At 41.1% G+C, this 18,537-nt stretch overlaps 1 protein-coding gene across 6 annotated transcripts in view; it reads left to right on the top strand.

Annotated features, from left to right (window-relative positions):
* LOC108076441 (MOXD1 homolog 1) overlaps positions 1-18,537 on the top strand; it is a 58,388-nt gene that overhangs the window by 18,173 nt on the left and 21,678 nt on the right. For 5 of the 6 annotated variants that reach the window (XM_070289125.1, XM_070289126.1, XM_070289124.1 and 2 more), the window contains 5 exons: positions 3,838-3,993; positions 4,052-4,359; positions 4,420-4,715; positions 4,772-4,935; positions 4,999-5,515. In XM_070289125.1, the coding sequence (XP_070145226.1) occupies positions 3,838-3,993; positions 4,052-4,359; positions 4,420-4,715; positions 4,772-4,935; positions 4,999-5,515 (1,441 nt within the window). Of the gene's footprint in view, positions 1-3,837; positions 3,994-4,051; positions 4,360-4,419; positions 4,716-4,758; positions 4,936-4,998; positions 5,516-18,537 lie in introns of those variants that run through there. The other variant, XM_041775665.2, reaches the window with a different exon arrangement.

Here is an 18,537-nt window from a genome sequence, read left to right as displayed (position 1 = left end):
AAAAAAAATCCTACGTGTGTCGATAGTCATAGGTATTTTGGATATACAGCTGTGTTCACGGAAATAGCAGTGCCCAACGACCTGCACGTTTAAGATCGGAAAATCCTGTTACAAACACTATTTTCATAAATTTTTTTTTCTTAAAGGCTTAGTGTATTTAATTGTTAACAAGACCACAATCATTTAATTTAGGTAACATAAACCTTTTAGAAGATATAGCTAATATGAACAAAAAAGGTCTATATTATGCCGTTCATTGAAATAGCAGTGAAAAACTAAAATTCTTCATAAATTTAAAAATATCGTATAAGAAACCTATTTCTTCTTAAATTCTAATTTACTATGATCTAATATTTTGTTAAATAGCCTTTAGAAGCTATCATAGCTTCATACCTGGGTGGCATGGAGTCCACCAAGTCTTAGCAACGCTTGAGGGGATTATGGTCTCATTCCTCCTGCACAAATCGCCAAAGCTGTGGCTTAGAAGTCGGAAACTTCTTTAATACGTAGTCCTTGATGTCCCCCATAAGTTTTCGATCGGAATAATATCCGGGGACTGTGCAGGCCATGGCAGTGCATCCACTTTTTCATTAAGAACCCACTCCTTGGCCACCTTGCTGGTATGATTAGGGTCACTGTCCTGCTGAAATGTCCAAATTAATGGCATATTTTCATCAGGATACGGCTGCAAGACAGTTTTTAATATTTCGACATAAACATAATGGTCTTTGATCCCACCGATCATATATACGGGACCTACAACGTTGTATGAAAAGTATACCCATACCATGATTTTTAGGCCACCGTGTTTTACTGTCTTCAGCGTATGGTTTGGGTGGGGGGTACTATCTATTTGGAGGTCTTGTCTTGTCCTATTCCACCAAATAAAACCAGTTTGGAGTCATTTGTCCAAAGGATATTACGCCATTTGAATACTGGCAGTTCAAGTGGCTATTGGCGAACTCGGATCTTGCCTTGATATGCCTTTAACCAAGCAGTGACATTTTCCATGGACTTCGCGAATCTAAAATTTATTCAATAAGTCCCCGGCGAATGGTCCCATGACTGATTCCCATGCCAATTCCCGCTCATATATCCCTAGAGGATGCAAAAGGACGAGCTTTGCTGAAGCGAAGTACGCGTCGAGCCTGTATAATTGTGGTTTTGCGAATCGTACCTCGGTTTTTTTGGGTTCGGTTCATATTTTATGAACTATTTTAAAAGAACAATTTGAAAGATTTAGAGACTCTTTACATGTTTTGCCCTTCTTTCTAGGCTAAATTATCTGATATCTTTCTCTCATGGAGCAGTGAGGTCCTGCGCCCACTAAAATAATTTTTTTTTGCGTTGTAAAGGTGTATTATAGTATAAACTATAATAACGACCTTAATTAAAGTCATTTTTTACAAAATTAAAAGAAATTTCGGCACTTTTTGCGAAAGAAAATTAAAAACAGCTATTTCAGTGATCGGCCAAAACGAGCTGCATATGTGAAAAATATCAATAAAACATAAAAATAGAGCAAATCTAACGGAATTTTTTCTTGATTCTTATCTTTATGTTCCATTTTACAAAAACAATGTGCAATAGATCAGCTTGCAAAAAGGAATATGTACAAAAAAACGTTTTGAAGTTGTTCCTCTGTCGCACTGCTATTTCAGTGAACACAGCTGTACTGCCAAAATTTCAGATCAATCGGTTAAGATTGTTCGAGTTATGTTTTCGGCCAACTCAAAAAAAGTGGTTTTGAGAAAAACGCGTTTAAAGTTTTAAAATCGTATATATTTACATGAGAGGCATCGCCGCAGAATGGAAATTTTCGACACTTAGACAGATTTGCCGGACTCTATCTTTTGACATGTTATTTTTAAGACCCTAAAGTATTTTTTAAGCAAAAAAAAATTTTTTTCGATTTTTAAAAAAAGTTACTCAGATGTGCCCCCTTAAACCTAAATGAGTAGTTGTAACAATAATAATAACAATAATAATGAAAATAATAATAACAATAATAATAATAATGGGGTAATAAAATGAGTATTGTTATTTTTTAAAAGGGTGGGAAGTGAAACACAATTTCCTGAAATTTGAACTTTTTTTCAAAACTGAATTCAATTTTTTTGTCATAATTTCTTTTAGATTCCTAAGGGTAATATAGAAGACAAACGTATAATAAACACAAATGATTTCTGTTTGCGGATTTTCGACAGGAATTACGAGCTGAATCGTATTCACAGCAGGGAAACTCACAGCTCGAGGAGCTGCGGCTTATATTTTGATTTTGGCCCGTCATTATACCCTTGCAGGGTATTATAATTTCAGTCAAAAGTTTGCAACGCAGTGAATGAGACGTTTCCGACCCTATAAAGTATATATATTCTTGATCAGCATCAGCAACCGAGTCGATCTAGCCATGTCTGTATGTCCGTCTGTCTGTCCGTCTGTCTGTTTCTACGCAAACTAGTCCTTCAGTTTTAAAGCTATCTGAATGAAACTTTGCATATAGGGTTCTAAAATCTGCCATAGGAACGATCGGGAAATAAAATTATAGATTCGTTGTTTTTCAACGCATTTTTATTTACTCTGAGATATAAGCTTTTTTTATTATTCTAGAATTTTGGTATAAATTTTATTAAAATCGGGCAACTATATCTTATAGCTACCATAGAAGCGATCGGTAAATGTACAAAATATAAAAAGCTGGGAATGTAAAACTGTAACTGTCAAACTGTAAACATAATAAGTATAGGTAAAATGTAATGAAACTCTGTTTTGTGAGTGTTTTCAGCATTTAAATCTATAATATAAACATTAAAACCAATGTGCAAGGGTATACAAACTTCGGCGTGCCGAAGTTAGCTTCCTTTCTTGTTTTGAATAATATTGTTTATAACACATTTTTTTAAATATCTTGGATTCTCCTTTTAACTATCTACTATCTTTAAAACTCCACGATGAATGCTTGACTGTTTCATAAAAAAAGGGGTGGGTGGTTTTGGTAAGGTTTATTCGGTGCAAAACTGCCAACTTAAAAAAAATGTGGCGAAACGGTTAAAGTTTATTTAATGAATTAAAACTCAATAATAACACAACATTTGAACAATTTCTTTTTAATTTTTGGATAAAAATATTTACAGTTTACGAGTAATATGGAATCTCCTGAGACCCCTAAAAAAAAGTTTGTTTTCGGTATACATCCTAACTGTGTCCACAAAAACATTCGGTATCAAAAAACCATAATTCATTAGTTAAAGGACAAGTGGTCCTAGTTACTTACGTGGCGTTTTTATTTTAAAAAAATGTCCGGATTTTTTATCAAAATTGGAAGTCAAAACTCCGATTTTTAACTAAAAAATTAAGTTATTAAAAATAATAATAATATAATAAAATTTAAAATTAAAAAAAAAAAAATAAAAGGCGTGAGTACCTGTAGAATTAGTTAAAGAAGTTATGTTCCAAATTTTGAGTTATCGTGTACACAGATTTTCAAGGCATTTTTGATTCTTATACATTGAACTTTATACGTTCAACTTTGCATAACTTCGGTTGGGCGAGGGTCGGTAAGCTCGAAGGGCCGCGCGGAGGTCCGAAATAGGAGAGAGGAAGATCGGGAATATGCCAGTGTCCGATCGGAAACTCGGATGCGCAAGAGTGCTCGAGCTTTTGGACGCTCGGTAAGCAGAGGGGGGAAAATGGACCTCCTGACCTGAACACATTTTAATAAAAACATATGCATATATTTTAACTATAATATATATTTTTAAAATGTTTGACTTTAAGCTGACTTTAGATTAGATCGATTTTTTGTAATGTAGTAAAAAAATTCTTTAAATGTTACAGGATTGTCATGGCGCGCAGAATTTGACGAACAGGGTCCCACTATTAGATGATACACAAAACTATTATGTCCTTGATGGCTTTCAAAATGCTACACATACAAATGTAAAGTTTAAACGTAAAATAGAAACTTGTGACCCATATGATATTCCATTTTCGGTATGTTTTATTATATAAATATTCTTAATATAAATAAATACATTTATCTATTTTATAGACTGATACCTTAAAAATCCTTTGGTCCTTTGGGGATATGGATCCCAATTATGAAAGCTTAAAAGGGCATGGAAAAAATCGAGGCGTCAAATCACTGCATTTACTTTCTCCAAAGTTTACCCAAAATAGTCGAGATCCATATACAAGAAAAATTAAGAACTCTGAGATAAGCATATGGGATATAACTGTTAATAATATAACCGTCGAACCAACAATGGACACTTTATATTGGTGTAAAATAGTGCGACTTCCCGAGTTTTCTAATAAACAACATATTATTGGTTATGAGGCACTGTTATCTCATTTCGGGTAACGAAAACTTTTATTTAAATAATTTCGTTAAGATAACTAGGTTCCATTTATCCACAGTCACCTAAATTCGAATATTGTCCATCAAATGACCCTTTTTGAATGCCAGACAAAATCCTATCCTGGATCTGATCCATTATCGTGGGACTTGTGGGTTAGAAGTTCTGGCACAGTATGCAACAGTAATCTGCTGACCCCAAGAGATTGGGATTCTTGTTCAACACCAGTTGCAGTTTGGTCGCCGGGGTCTCAGGGACAGTTTTTACCATCTCATGCCGGTATTCCTATTGGGGGTGTGTCAGGAGTAAAATATTATATGCTTGAAATTCACTATGATAACTCGAATAAAAAAAAGAGTAAGTATAATAGACAAACTACAAAAATAATAATAAAAAACAGTGCGGTTTTCTAGTTGTGGATCATTCAGGATTTCGAATACACTACACACACAAATTGCGTACCTATGACGCGGGCATCATAGTAAGTGGAGTTTCTATATCGGATACCCAGTTAATTCCACCTGGCCAAAACATGTATCGAAATGTCGGGATTTGTGGTCCTTCTTGTTCAAGTGTGGTAAGTAAACTCACAAAATGAACAAAATTTCTTAATTTTATCATGCAAATTTAATATTCTTAGATGTTTCCGGAAAAAGGAATTAAAATTATTTCTGGATCGTTTCACTCACATCAAGCCGGACGAAAAATGAGTCTACGACATATTCGGTCTGGCAAAGAATTAAAACGGATCATTGAAGATTATAATTATGATTACAGTCATCAACATGTTCATCAGCTTGCTAATGAAACAGTCGTATTGCCGGGAGATTATCTTATAACAGACTGTGCTTATGAAACCAAACAAAGAAAACTACCCACATTTGGGGGCTATTCAACAAAGCAAGAAATGTGCCTAACCTTTATTACATATTATCCTAAAATTGAGTTGTCTGGATGTTACAGCATGACGCCCGTACGCGAGTTTTTTGAGATGTTTGGCGTTTACCAATTTTATGCAATGAATATGACAGATGTGGAAAACTTATTTCTTTATAATGGCAACGATTATATAAAAAATTATATTTCCACAGAGACGAAAAAAAAAAATGGCAAGCTGTCAAAAGACGAGGATATTTTTTACGATGAATCTTTATTAAGTAAGTATGCCGTAAAATAACAATATTAACACCACTGCATCTTATTATATCCTTGCAGGGTATCATATTTCAGTCAGAAGTTTGTAACGCAGTGAAGAAGACCTTTCCGACCCTATAAAGTATATATATTCTTGATCAGCATCAACAGCCGAGTCGATCTAGCCATGTCCGTCTGTCCATCTGTCCGTCTGTCTGTTTCTACGCAAACGAGTCCCTCAGTTTTAAAGGTATCTGAATGAAATTTTGCATAAAGTCTTCTGAATACTCTTACTGCTATATATATCGGAACGGTCCGGATCGGACGACTATATCATATAGCTGCCATACAAGTATTCGACAAATTTTTTGAAAAAAAAAATTGGAACTTGGCTGTTTTTCAACATATTTTAATAATTTGTAAGATATGGTCATTTATTTATTATTTCAGAATTTCGGTTTTAATTTTATGATAATCGAACGACTATATCTTATAGCTGCCATAGAAGCGATCGGTAGATGTAGAGAAAATGTAAAGCTGGGAATGTAAAACTGTAACTGTCAAACTGTAAACATAATAAGTATAGGTAAAATGTTATGAAACTCTGTTTTGTGTGTGTTTTCAGCATTTAAATTTATAATATAACAAGAAAGGAAGCTAACTTCGGCACGCCGAAGATTGGTTTTGATATTTATATTATAAATTATAATGCCGAAAACAGACACTAAACAGAGTTTCATAACATTTTACCTATACTTATTATGTTTACAGTTTGACAGTTACAGTTATACATTCCCAACTTTACATTTTCTCTACATCTGCCGATCGCTTCTATGGCAGCTATATGATATAGTCATCCGATTTTCATAAAATGTATACCAAAATTCTGAAATAATACCAGAAGCTCATGTACCAAAATAGATTAAAATACGTTGAAAAACAACGAAGTTATATTTTTTTTTCGATTAACTTCCCGATCGTTCCTATGGCAGCTATAAGATATAGTGGTCCGATTTTCATAAAATTTTTAACAAAATTCTGGAATAATATAAAATGGCTATATATCAAAAATGATGGAAATAAATATCAAATCCAAATTATTATAGGTTATGTATAAATATACAACTTTTATATATCTTTTATTTTTTTCTAATAATTTAACCAGAACGGCTCAATTCTAATGATCCAATTGCAAACTGCAAGGGTATACAAACTTCGTGCCGAAGTTAGCTTCCATTCTTGTTTTTTATTAATTTAATTTTTAAGAGACTAGCAAAAATTTGACAATTTTAAAGTCTAAGCCGACCCCATTTAGACAAGTTGTTTTTTTATATTTTTTTTTTAGTTGTAGCAGATGTAGTAGGCAAGAAACATTAATAATACATATGTCGCAGAAACAGTCATGTCGTTCAACTGTAATCAAGGCAGCAAGTTCTGCTCGCCTGCGCAGTCTCTAATTGAATGTGGCCTCACGCCACTTTTCCTTTGGCTCTTTCACCTTTTCTCACTTTTCACGCAGACGACAATCCTAGAAAATATCTAGCTGTCTCTCTCTCTATCTTTCCTATTGTTGCGTCAAACGAACAGACTTAACTCAGTAACAGACTGTCTTCTGACCTTGTCCTGTTACCGGCTCAACTATCATTGCGCCTGCAGGGCTACCAATACCTGAGCATGCCGAATAATTATGTTGCCAAGGAAGCAAGCATTCCAAATTTGCACACAGGGAGAAATGGTAAAAGGCCCAAAGGAAAAGTGGCGTGATTCGACATTCAATTGGAGACTGCGCAGGCGAACAGAACTCGCTGGCTTGGCGGCGACTGAGCGAAGTGACTTTTTTTTAGGCTTTGCTTTTATTTATTGAATCTTCCCATTTATGAGACTAACAATAAGTGTATCAAATCTTACAATACTACCTAACTAGCAGTCATGAGACTGGTACAGAGTAAATGGCCCTGACTAATTATGGCTGGGTTGGATGGTCGTTACGTAGTAGGCGGCTTCTTCTGGAAACTCGTATCAAGTCCCTTGCTAAAGGATTTGGATGGGTGAAGAGTTTTTCCTTGTAGGACGCTTTTTGTTTTTCTATTTCGTTCTTAACTGCAGGAATGCCGAGATCCCTATGGATGTGTTCGTTGCGAATATACCATGGTGCCCCAGTAATAGTTCTCAGGATTTTTGATTGGGCGCGCTGTATGATGTCTAGATTGGTGCTGCACACGTGCCCCCAGAGCTGGAAGCCATACGTCCATATTGGCTTTAGTGTGGAGTTGTAGAGCAGGACGTTGTAGTCCAGACACTGGGGCGATCGGGAGTTTATGAGCCAGTGGAGGCTGCTCGCTTTTAGTTTTAGATGAATTTTCTTGCATTCAATGTTGTTCGGCTGGGGGGAAACTTGTTGTCCGTTCCGTAAGATGAGCACAAAATTCTTATTAGAAAACACTCCCGCGCCGCAGTCACCGAAAACACCGTAGAAATAGCGAAAAGTCACCACCAAACGAAGGGAAATAGTAGTAGGCCGGGAGGGCGTGGTTAATTTCAGAATATAAAATCGTGGACTTGGTCCGCTTTATTGGAGTTCAGTATAGGAATTAAAATGTACAAGTTGGAGTGAGAGATCAGAACCGCCGATCGCCCAGAGTCGAAAGCCTCCGCTAGAAGAGCGAGAGAGCAAGCTGCGCAAGAGCGCAAGCTGAGAGCGAGAGCGCGCTGAGGAGCTTTGCAGAAGCGGGAGCGCTTCGGAGTCGGGCGGGGGGGAAACGAAAGCTCCTGACCTGAACATTCCGCCCCCCTTGCAATCACTATGGGTTGCAATAAAGTCTGCTCCTCATTACGGCGTGCGACAGGCCCCGGACAGGACCTATCCAAATACGGTGCTTTGGGCCACCTGCAATCCATCCTGCACTTTCAGGAACCCAGGCTGCATAACTTTGGGGTACACATCCGCACCCAGGATGACGGAGATCGTAGCCGGAAGGTAGAATCGTTCATCAGCCAAGGTGATGTCCTTGAAATAGGCCCGCACAGTCTCATCTAACTGTCGGATCGGAGTGCGGACGCGCACGTGAGGCTCCACTTTGAAAACGAGGTCGAGCCGGACATGGGCGTTCGTTTTCGAGCCGACGGTGGCTGAGCAGATCTGTTCAGCACCCACCGCTGTCGTTGAAAGTCGCAAAGAAGTCGCCAGCGACGCGTCAATGCAGCTCATAGGCGTGCATGGGTCGATAAGCGCCGCTGTGTCGAACACTCGCATCCCGGTGTCAATCCGCACCAGCGCGGTCGGGAGGAGGTTCACGCGGTATCGCTGAAGCAACGTGGCCAGTGAAGGCCCTGTCGGAACTCCCTGCGGGGCGAATGCCGCGGTTCGTGGAGAGGCCGACGAATGCCGTGGAGAGGCCGAAGAATGCCGAGGAGAGGCCGACGAAAGCTGAAGAGAGGCCGCAGAGCGCCGAGGAGAGGCCGAAGAGCGCCGAGGAGAGGCCGAAGAGCGCCGAGGAGAGGTCGAAGCGTGGTGAAGAGAGGTCGAAGCGTGGTGAAGAGAGGTCGAAGCGTGGTGAGCAGAGGTCGAAGCGCGACGAGAGGGCGGCGTCAACTGACGCGAACGACGTAAATACAGCGGCTGCTCCTGCATATGCAGCAGTGTGTGGTGCTCTCCGTTGCAGATCTTGCACCTATCGCCACGGCGGCACGCTCCATCCGAATGCTCGTGAGCCAAGCAGTTGGCGCAATAGCGATTCGCGAGGATCGCGCGGAGCCTCTTTTCGATGCTCAGCCGCAAGAATCTGCGGCACTTCCGTAGAGGGTGGACTCCGTGGCAGACTCGGCAACGGTAGGAATTTATACCTCGTGTACGTCTGCTCTCCATTTCGACGGCGCTACGTAGACGTGGGAACATTGTTTATAATCTGGAGTAGGATACAAAAAAAAAAGAATTAGTATGGAGTCGAAAACTAGAACTAGCGACAGAAGCAAACTACGGAGTGAGGATACGGCTAGTTATTGAGATTTTTCGGAGGTCGCCCCCGGAAGCAATACGACCTTTGCGACAGGGCGCTTAACGATTCCCCGAGCAGTACGAATATTCACTACTCGGACATGACCATCGGGTCCGGGAAACACGGAGTCAATCCTGCCGAGCCGCCACTCATTGGAGGGCAGATTATCGTCCTTGATTATAACCATCTCGCCCACCTCGAGATTTCTTGTGGGGACTTGCCACTTTGTTCGCTTGTGGAGCTCCTTAAGGTACTCTTCCTTCCATCTCAGGCGGAATTGCTGATGAAGGGCCTTAAGGTGCTGCCACCGGTTGATAATAGAAGTGGACGCACCCTTAATTTCGGGTTCGACGGTGGCGAGAAGGGGTCCACCTACGAGAAAATGACCTGGCGTGAGTGCTAACAAGTCTGTGGGGTCTTCGGACATCGGGGCGAGTGGACGCGAATTTAGACAGGCCTCAATCTTGGCCAGCAATGTGGAAAGTTCTTCGAACGTATACTTTCGAGTGGCTGTGGATTTATAAAACAGCGTCTTGAAGCTTTTAACTCCAGCTTCCCATAATCCTCCCATGTGCGGGGCTCCTGGTGGTATGAATTGCCACAGGAGTTCCTGGTGACTATAAGCATTCGTCACGGACTCCTTGACAGCTTGCAGAAATTCACGCGACAGCACTGCGGCTGCACCAACAAAGGTCTTCCCATTGTCCGACTGAACTTGTCGAGGGCACCCTCTTCGCGAGACGAATCGGGCGAAAGCTGCGAGAAATTTCTCTGTTGTGAGGTCAGAAGTAGGCTCTAAATGGATGGCCTTCGTGGAGAAACATACAAACACCAACACATAGCCCTTGGTAATCAGGCAGGCTCTCCCGGTGTAGTTCTTTATATCAAACGGTCCGGCATAATCCATGCCCGTGTACGTAAAAGGCCGCGAAAAGGACGTTCTTTCTTTTGGTAACTCGCCCATGAGTTGGGTCTGCAACTTCTTTTTGTGGATCACACATATTTTGCAGGAGAAAATTACAGACTTGACTAAGTTCTTGACCCTTGGTATCCAGAATTTTGAGCGGATCAGGCGTACCATTAGCTGATTACCGCCGTGCAAGGAGATGCGATGCGTAAACGATACAAGGAGACGCGCCAACTGACAGTTGTATGGAAGAAAGATCGGATGCCGTTCATCATATTGGAGGACTTCGGAGGCCGTCACCCGACCACACGCCCTGATGAGGCCGTGAGGATCAAGGAAGGTGAAAGAGTTCCAAAATAATAAGAAGTCTTCATGTGCTGAGTTTTTGTAAGAAACTGATTTTATTCCATTCAAACCCTAGCTTATATAGCTAACATGAGAATGTACATTGTAGATCTTAGTTCTAGACCCACGCATCGGACAGTTCCCGATCGTGAGAAATATACGATAAGGGTGCAAACAGTCACCCCGAAAGAACATATCTTAAACAAACCCAGACCGCTCGCAGGAGGTCATATTTCGGGATACTTGTTACATAGGCTCAAGTGGCGGTTGTATTAATAGATAGATATGGTGCTAGGCCGTGCTCTGCTGCTGGGACTTTATCGCTAACAGATGCTTCTTATCTAAAACCGTGTTCATGTTTGAACATTCTGCCAAGGGCCAGCAAGATTCGGGGTACATTTAAATTAGTTGCAATTAAAATTAAGTGGACTGTATGTATTTTATTTCATTCGATATAATTAATTTTGCAACTAATATTTTACAAAGCCCTCCGTATCATGGCTTAATACATGTACAATTTTATTTCTTTTTAACTTTTAATTTTTAATTCATCAAAATTTGTTTATCCGCTTGTATTTCTTTTTTCTATTATTTTTGAATTTCCTTTATATTAAACAATTGGTATTGAAACTGACTTTATGACTTTAACTCCAGCTTTATAAATACCTCCGAAGTGAGGTCCTGCCGGGGGAATATTGCATTAAGCAACTCCTGATCCTTTTTTTTTTTTAACCAAAAAATTATTATATTAAAAAAAGAATTTTAATTAAGTCGACTTAGCTGCTGCTTTTTCCGCTTCTGCCGCGCCGCCGTCGTCTTTAATTTTGATGTTGTTGTTTTTGCTGCTGCTGTCGTCGCTGCCGTCGTTGTTGTTGCAGGATGATTTCCTGCTGCCGCCTGTATCTGTATCGTCGCTGCGGCCGTCGTTGTTGTTGCAGACTTATTTGTAGTTGCTGCCGTGAGGTCGTCCCTCCTTCTCCTTTTCTCCGTCAAGGGCTGGGTAACGTCCACACAATATCTTAGTCGATTTCTCGACCCCAGAAAATTATTTTATTCTTATTTTCTGGTTGCCATATCTGGCATTTACAAAAAAACCAACCAATGGAGTTGGAAAAAAATATTAATAAGGACTCTTATTGTCCTTTAATTTTAAAAAACCAACCAATGGAGTTGGAAAAATTTTTTTTTGTTTAAAAACAAAAGGGACTCTTTTTTGACCTTTTGAATTATCGATTTCACGACCACAAAAACTTTTTTATTATTGTGTTTTTTTTTTTTTAAATTTTGTCACGATAGGTTTTTTTTTTTCACTACCGCGACTTTTCGATGTTTTGGGCCTCGAAAAAACGCCCACAATAAATATTTGTTATATTTATTTTTTAATTTTGTCGATTCCTCGACCACTTTTTTTTTTTTTTAAACAAGAAGGACTCTTTTTTTATCCTTTTGCATATATATATGGTATATGTTGGCCATTTCAAATACCATAACATAATTTTATGCACTTTTTACTTTTTCTTTAAGCACATTTTCTACTGATATTATTGGCTCCAGCACGCCTTACCATTTCTTCCATGGTATTACAGCAACCTAAATGGTGCTTCAATTTAAAACATAAAAGACTCTTTTGTGTCTTTTTGTTTTTATTTTATACTCTGTTCCTTACCACGGGTGGGGGGAAACAAGAGATAATTATTTTTGCAGCCTTAATATTTTAAGGTGCTGATTTATAACTCTGAACCTCTTACCACAAGGGGGAAAGTTACAGAGCGGTCGAAGGACCAAAATGAAAGACCGCCCGAATTAGAGGACGTCTTCATACGGAGTTATTGTTACAAACTGATTTTATTCCATTCAAACCCTAGCTTATATAGCTAACATGAGAATGTACATTGTAGATCTTAGTTCTAGACCCACGCATCGGACAGTTCCCGATCGTGAGAAATATATGATAAGGGTGCAAACAGTCACCCCGAAAGAACATATCTTAAACAAACCCAGACCGCTCGCAGGAGGTCATATTTCGGGATACTTGTTACATAGGCTCAAGTGGCGGTTGTATTAATAGATAGATATGGTGCTAGGCCGTGCTCTGCTGCTGGGACTTTATCGCTAACAGATGCTTCTTATCTAAAACCGTGTTCATGTTTGAACAGAAGGGATTCATGTTCTTAATAGAACTGGATGCTGGAATTGGCCGCTTTTGGCTCAGGCAGGCATATTCAAGCGCAAAGTATCTGCGCTGTGTTATGAAAATTAGGAGTCGCTCAGCTGTGGAAATCTCTGTATTGGATAGCTGCAGCTCGCCTGGAATAGGTCGTTTTTGCGAGCGCTGGATGAAGCGCTGAACATAGGCGAAAACTCATAGTGCCTTGTCGAGCTTGGAGAACCGCTCAAGCATGTCCTGCTCCGGGCATGCTAAATGGCAACGTATGGGTCGCTTCTCGATGTCGATGTCGGAAACAGATTCATAAGGTGCAGGCCAGGAGTCTTGTGACTGAGTTAGCCATGAAGGCCCATGCCACCATAGCTCACTGGTAGCTAACTCTTCAGCCGCTACTCCACGACTGGCTAGATCTGCTGGGTTGTGCTCGGAACGCACGTGAGACCACTGGCTGGCATCAGTATTTTGAGCGATTTTTGTGACTCTACTTGCGACGAAGGTCGTCCACTGACATGGTGGCTTGTTCAACCATGCCAGCACAATAGTGGAATCAGTCCATAGAAAAGATTCTATACGACCGAAAGGAATCTGAGGCAGAATTGCAGTCCACAAGTCTGCCAGAAGGACGGCTCCACACAGTTCTAGACGCGGGAGCGAGACGGTTTTTACCGGAGCGACTTTGGTCTTTGACGTTAGAAGATTTGATGAAATGATTCAATCAAGCTGAATGCGCACGTAAATCGCTGCGCCATAAGCCTTTTGGGAGGCATCGCAGAAACCATGGATTTGGACTTGTACACCTGGTTGAAAATGTACCCAACGCGGGATGCGAACTTGGTGGAGGAAACTGTAGCTCCGAAGGAAATCATGCCAGCGATGTAGTAGTTCTGCAGGAAGAAACTCATCCCATTCGACGCTGGCTAACCAGATATCCTGCATCAGGATTTTGGCCTGAACCACAAATGGGGAGAGCCACCCAGCTGGGTCGAACAATTTCGCGATTTGGGATAAGACGTCGCGTTTCGAATAGTTTGCCTGAATGGTGACCTCTGTTGGGACAAAATAGAACTCATCCGTCGTAGCGTTCCACCGTACTCCCAATGTCTTAGTGGTGCTGACCTCTTCGAGATCAAGAAAATCAGTCGAAAGTAGATGCTCTTTAGGAAGTGCTTTAAGGAGTGCACGTTCATTCGATGTCCACTTGCGGAGAGGGAATCCAGCTGAGTCCAGAGCTGCTTGCAGCTCCCGAATGGCTAAAATAGCTTCAGCTTCTGTATGGGCGCCTGCTAGCACATCGTCGACATACATATAATTTGAGATTATATGCGACGCCCGTGGATATTGGGCGTTGACATCGTCGGACAATTGTTGCAGTGTTCGTAGGGCCAGGAAAGGGGCACAATTCACTCCAAACGTGACCGTCTGAAGCTCGAAGTCGGATATATCCCCTTGGCCATTTCGAAAGAGAATTCTCTGAAACGGAGTGTGCTCTTGGTTTAGGAGAATTTGCCGATACATCTTGGTGATGTCGGCATTGAAAACGAATTTAAACGTCCGCCACTTCAGGATTTGAAGAGTGAGATCGGACTGCAGTACTGGCCCTGGATACAGAATGTCATCAAGGCTGTTCCCATTGGAAGAAGGACTGGATGCGTTGAAAACTACGCGAACTTTCGTGGTCGCACTTTCGGGCTTAAATACTGCATGATGGGGGAGATAGAAATTTATCTTGTCGGTATTCGGAGGCACCGGCTTCATATGTCCAAGATCGATATATTCTTGGATCACTGAGTCATAAGTGTCTTTGAGAGCGGGCTCCTTCTTCAAGCGAGTCTCATTCCTCAGAAACTGTGCGAGTGCGGAACTCCTGGAATGCCCCAAGTCAATGTGCTCTGAATCTTTGAAGGGCAGGGATACTATATATTTCCCGTCGCAGGATCTGGTGGTTGTTCGGACGAAAAAGTCTTCACACAACTTGTCCGTCTCCTTTACCAGGTCCTCCACCTCCCAAAATTTTGTGAGAAGTGTTTCCATGGTTTCTTCGGACTCTATGGATATCTGTGTGGTAAAAGACGAAACCCTACTAGTGGTTGAAGACAATGGGCCGGTCAAAATCCACCCGAAAATGGTCTCTTGCGCTAATAAAGACTAAAAAGAATATCCGCACCTAGAAGAAGGTCTATCTGAGACGGCTGGAAAAACGACGGATCTGCCAATGGCATATTTGGCAGCCTATCAAGAATGTTTCGATCAATCGTGCTTGTCGGAAGATTGCCGGCCAGGTTCGGCAGCACAAACGCCGTCGTGTCGATCTTGAGCATAGGTTTGGCCGGAGTGCCCATCTGGAAATGACACATTTTTTGTGAGACACCGGAATTGGCTTTGTTGAGCCCTGTGACTCTTGTTGTTACGGCTTGAAATGGAAGTTTAATCCGGTTGGCAAGCCTCTCTGAAATGAAAGTGCCTTCGGAGCCTGAATCTATCAGGGCACGTGCTGGAAAATTCTCTCCTCGGTGGCACACATGAACTATGGCCGTACCTAGAAGTACTCCTTGTTGGTTGGAGGCGAAATGAACTGACGTGTTTGAGATTGGCTGCTCTGGAGGGTAAGCCGGCGCTGTGCTAACAGCGTTAGACGGAGTATCTTTGTGCAAGAGCGTATTATGCCGTCCCCTGCATGTGAAGCAACTATGCCTGCTCGGGCATTCACGAAGATTATGTCCCCTTGCAAAGCAATTAAGGCACAGTCTCTTTTGTTTAATATATGATGCTCTTTGTGGTTGAGTCATCTGGAGAAAGCGAGGACAAAGCCGAACTGGATGAGGCTCTCTGGAGCAGAGATCACAAAATCGTGCGCGTGGCCCGACTTGTGTCTCGAAGGTATTTACCCTCCTTGGTTGTGCACTTCTGGGCTCCCTTGAATGCTGTGTGCTGGTAGAATTGGGTCGAACATCCTTAATCGCTTCCAACGTGCGATATCTCTCCTCTAGAAAGGAATTCATTTCTTCCCAGGCTGGGATCGCGGACTTATCGGTCAAGGACTGCTCCCATAACGAGAGAGTGACCTTCGGCAACTTGGAGGAGATTAGAAAAATTAGAAGGCAGTCCCAATTTTCCGTGGAAATTTGTGAATGCTCGAGGGCTATCAAGCACCCTTGGATTGTGCTCTGCAGATCTTTCAAGGCCGTGCCTGATTCACTGCTTAGGGTCGGAAGACTAAACAGGATTTTCAGTTGGCTGTTTACCAACAATCGCTTGTTTTCAAAGCGATCCTGAAGCGCTGACCACGCGGATTGGAAACCATCATTAGTCAGCGGAAACTTGGCCACAATGGCGTGAGCTTCGCCGCTAGTTTTGGCGTTTAAGTGGAAAAGCTTTTCCACTGGAGTCAACCTGGAATTGTTTACATCAATGGCCGTAAACAGGTCACGAAAAGTGGGCCAGCGCAGATAATCTCCGTCAAAGATCTCGGTATCGCATGGCGGAAGACTGCAACCCCTGGAGAATGTCTCTGTCGGTGGAGCTGTTCTTGGCGGTGAAGTGGGGACGGACATACGGTCGATGTCTTCATTTAGCTTCGAAGCGCATCTTTCGAACACCGCACAGCAGTGCTCATATTTGTTTTGAAGTAACGGAAGATTTCCGCTACCTCCCTCGCGAAGAGCTGCTTTGGAAGCGGTTTCATACTCCCGTTCAACCTTTTCCCATAAGGATTGTATCTGATCCAGACGGATCTTTAAGGTAAACAAACTAGGCTCGGAAGAGGATGCCGTAAATATCTGGCTTTCAAATTTGACAAGACGGTCGCTAGTTGCTATGAACTCAAGCAAAATACCGTCTAAAGTGCTCTTGGCTTTGGATCTCAAATTACTTGACGGTCCCGCGCCCGTGTTTCTCGGACTCGGTTCCCGCTTCCATCTATTGAAGGCGCTAACTGCGCTGCCTCCCTCTTCTGACTCGCGTCTTGCGGAATTGGTTCTTGTCCTTCCGACATTTTTTTTGGATTGGATTGGCAAGAATATGCCGTAGAATTCGAATGTTAGACTTAGTTGTGGTCAATACCGTCAACTAAAACGCCGAAGTAGAAATGTGAGACGGTAAAAACGAAGCGAATATGGCTGGCAAGAATATGCCGCAGAACTAGGATGGTAGATGGTAGATAGCGGATGGTGGAATTAACCAATCTCAGAATTGCAAGTAAATAAACTGGAAAAAATTTACTTGAAGTAGAAGCGACGATAATCGTAAATATGTGTAGCGGACTCAATATCAATTGGAGCAAATGCGACGAGAATGGAAAATTTATTTGTAGTGGAGCCAATATCAATTGGAGCAAATGCGACGAGAATGGAAAATTTATTTGTAGTGGAGCCAATATCAATTGGAGCAAATGCGACGAGAATTGAAAATTTATTTGTAGTGGAGCCAATATCAATTGGAGCAAATGCGACGAGAATTTAAAAATTTATTTGTACCAAATAACTCACTGCTGGACGGAAATGCCGAGTTGTTTATTATTTTCGTATTTAATAATAACCCAATAAATGCAAAAAATATATATATGGAGTACCCTTGACAATTGCGAATATTTAATAGAGTGCAAAACTTTAAAAGTATTAAATGATCAATTAATTGATTAATTATTAATTAATAAAAATATTAATCACAAAGAAAAAATAATTCGATCGGAATGGTGGGATCGGAACACCTGACACCTTTTTCCTCGACTTAATGTTCGCTGGATGCGCTGCCGGCAATGTAAAGCTCTTAGTTATGTATGTATGTGTGTATGCAGATGTCGCGACGGCAGCGGAACTACAGCTGTGTTCACGGAAATAGCAGTGCGACAGACGAACAACTTCAAAACGTTTTTTTGTACATATTCCTTTTTGCAAGCTGATCTATTGCACATTGTTTTTGTAAAATGGAACATAAAGATAAGAATCAAGAAAAAATTCCGTTAGATTTGCTCTATTTTTATGTTTTATTGATATTTTTCACATATGCAGCTCGTTTTGGCCGATCACTGAAATAGCAGTTTTTAATTTTCTTTCGCAAAAAGTGCCGAAATTTCTTTTAATTTTGTAAAAAATGACTTTAATTAAGGTCGTTATTATAGTTTATACTATAATACACCTTTACAACGCAAAAAAAAATTATTTTAGTGGGCGCAGGACCTCACTGCTCCATGAGAGAAAGATATCAGATAATTTAGCCTAGAAAGAAGGGCAAAACATGTAAAGAGTCTCTAAATCTTTCAAATTGTTCTTTTAAAATAGTTTATAAGTCATAAAATATGAACCGAACCCAAAAAAACCGAGGTACGATTCGCAAAAACACAATTGTACAGGCTCGACGCGTACTTCGCTTCAGCAAAGCTCGTCCTTTTGCATCCTCTAGGGATATATGAGCGGGAATTGGGATGGGAATCAGTCATGGGACCATTCGCCGGGGACTTATTGAATAAATTTTAGATTCGCGAAGTCCATGGAAAATGTCACTGCTTGGTTACAGGCATATCAAGGCCAGATTGGAGTTCGCCAATAGCCACTTGAACTGCCACTATTCAAATGGCGTAATATCCTTTGGACAAATGACTCCAAACTGGTTTTATTTGGTGGAATAGGACAAGAC

Source organism: Drosophila kikkawai, chromosome 2L (genome assembly GCF_030179895.1).
Source record: "Drosophila kikkawai strain 14028-0561.14 chromosome 2L, DkikHiC1v2, whole genome shotgun sequence".
Lineage (NCBI taxonomy): Eukaryota > Metazoa > Arthropoda > Insecta > Diptera > Drosophilidae > Drosophila > Drosophila kikkawai.
The sequence above is the reverse complement of the archived record's forward strand: the minus strand, read 5'-3'. Positions and strand labels throughout refer to the sequence as shown.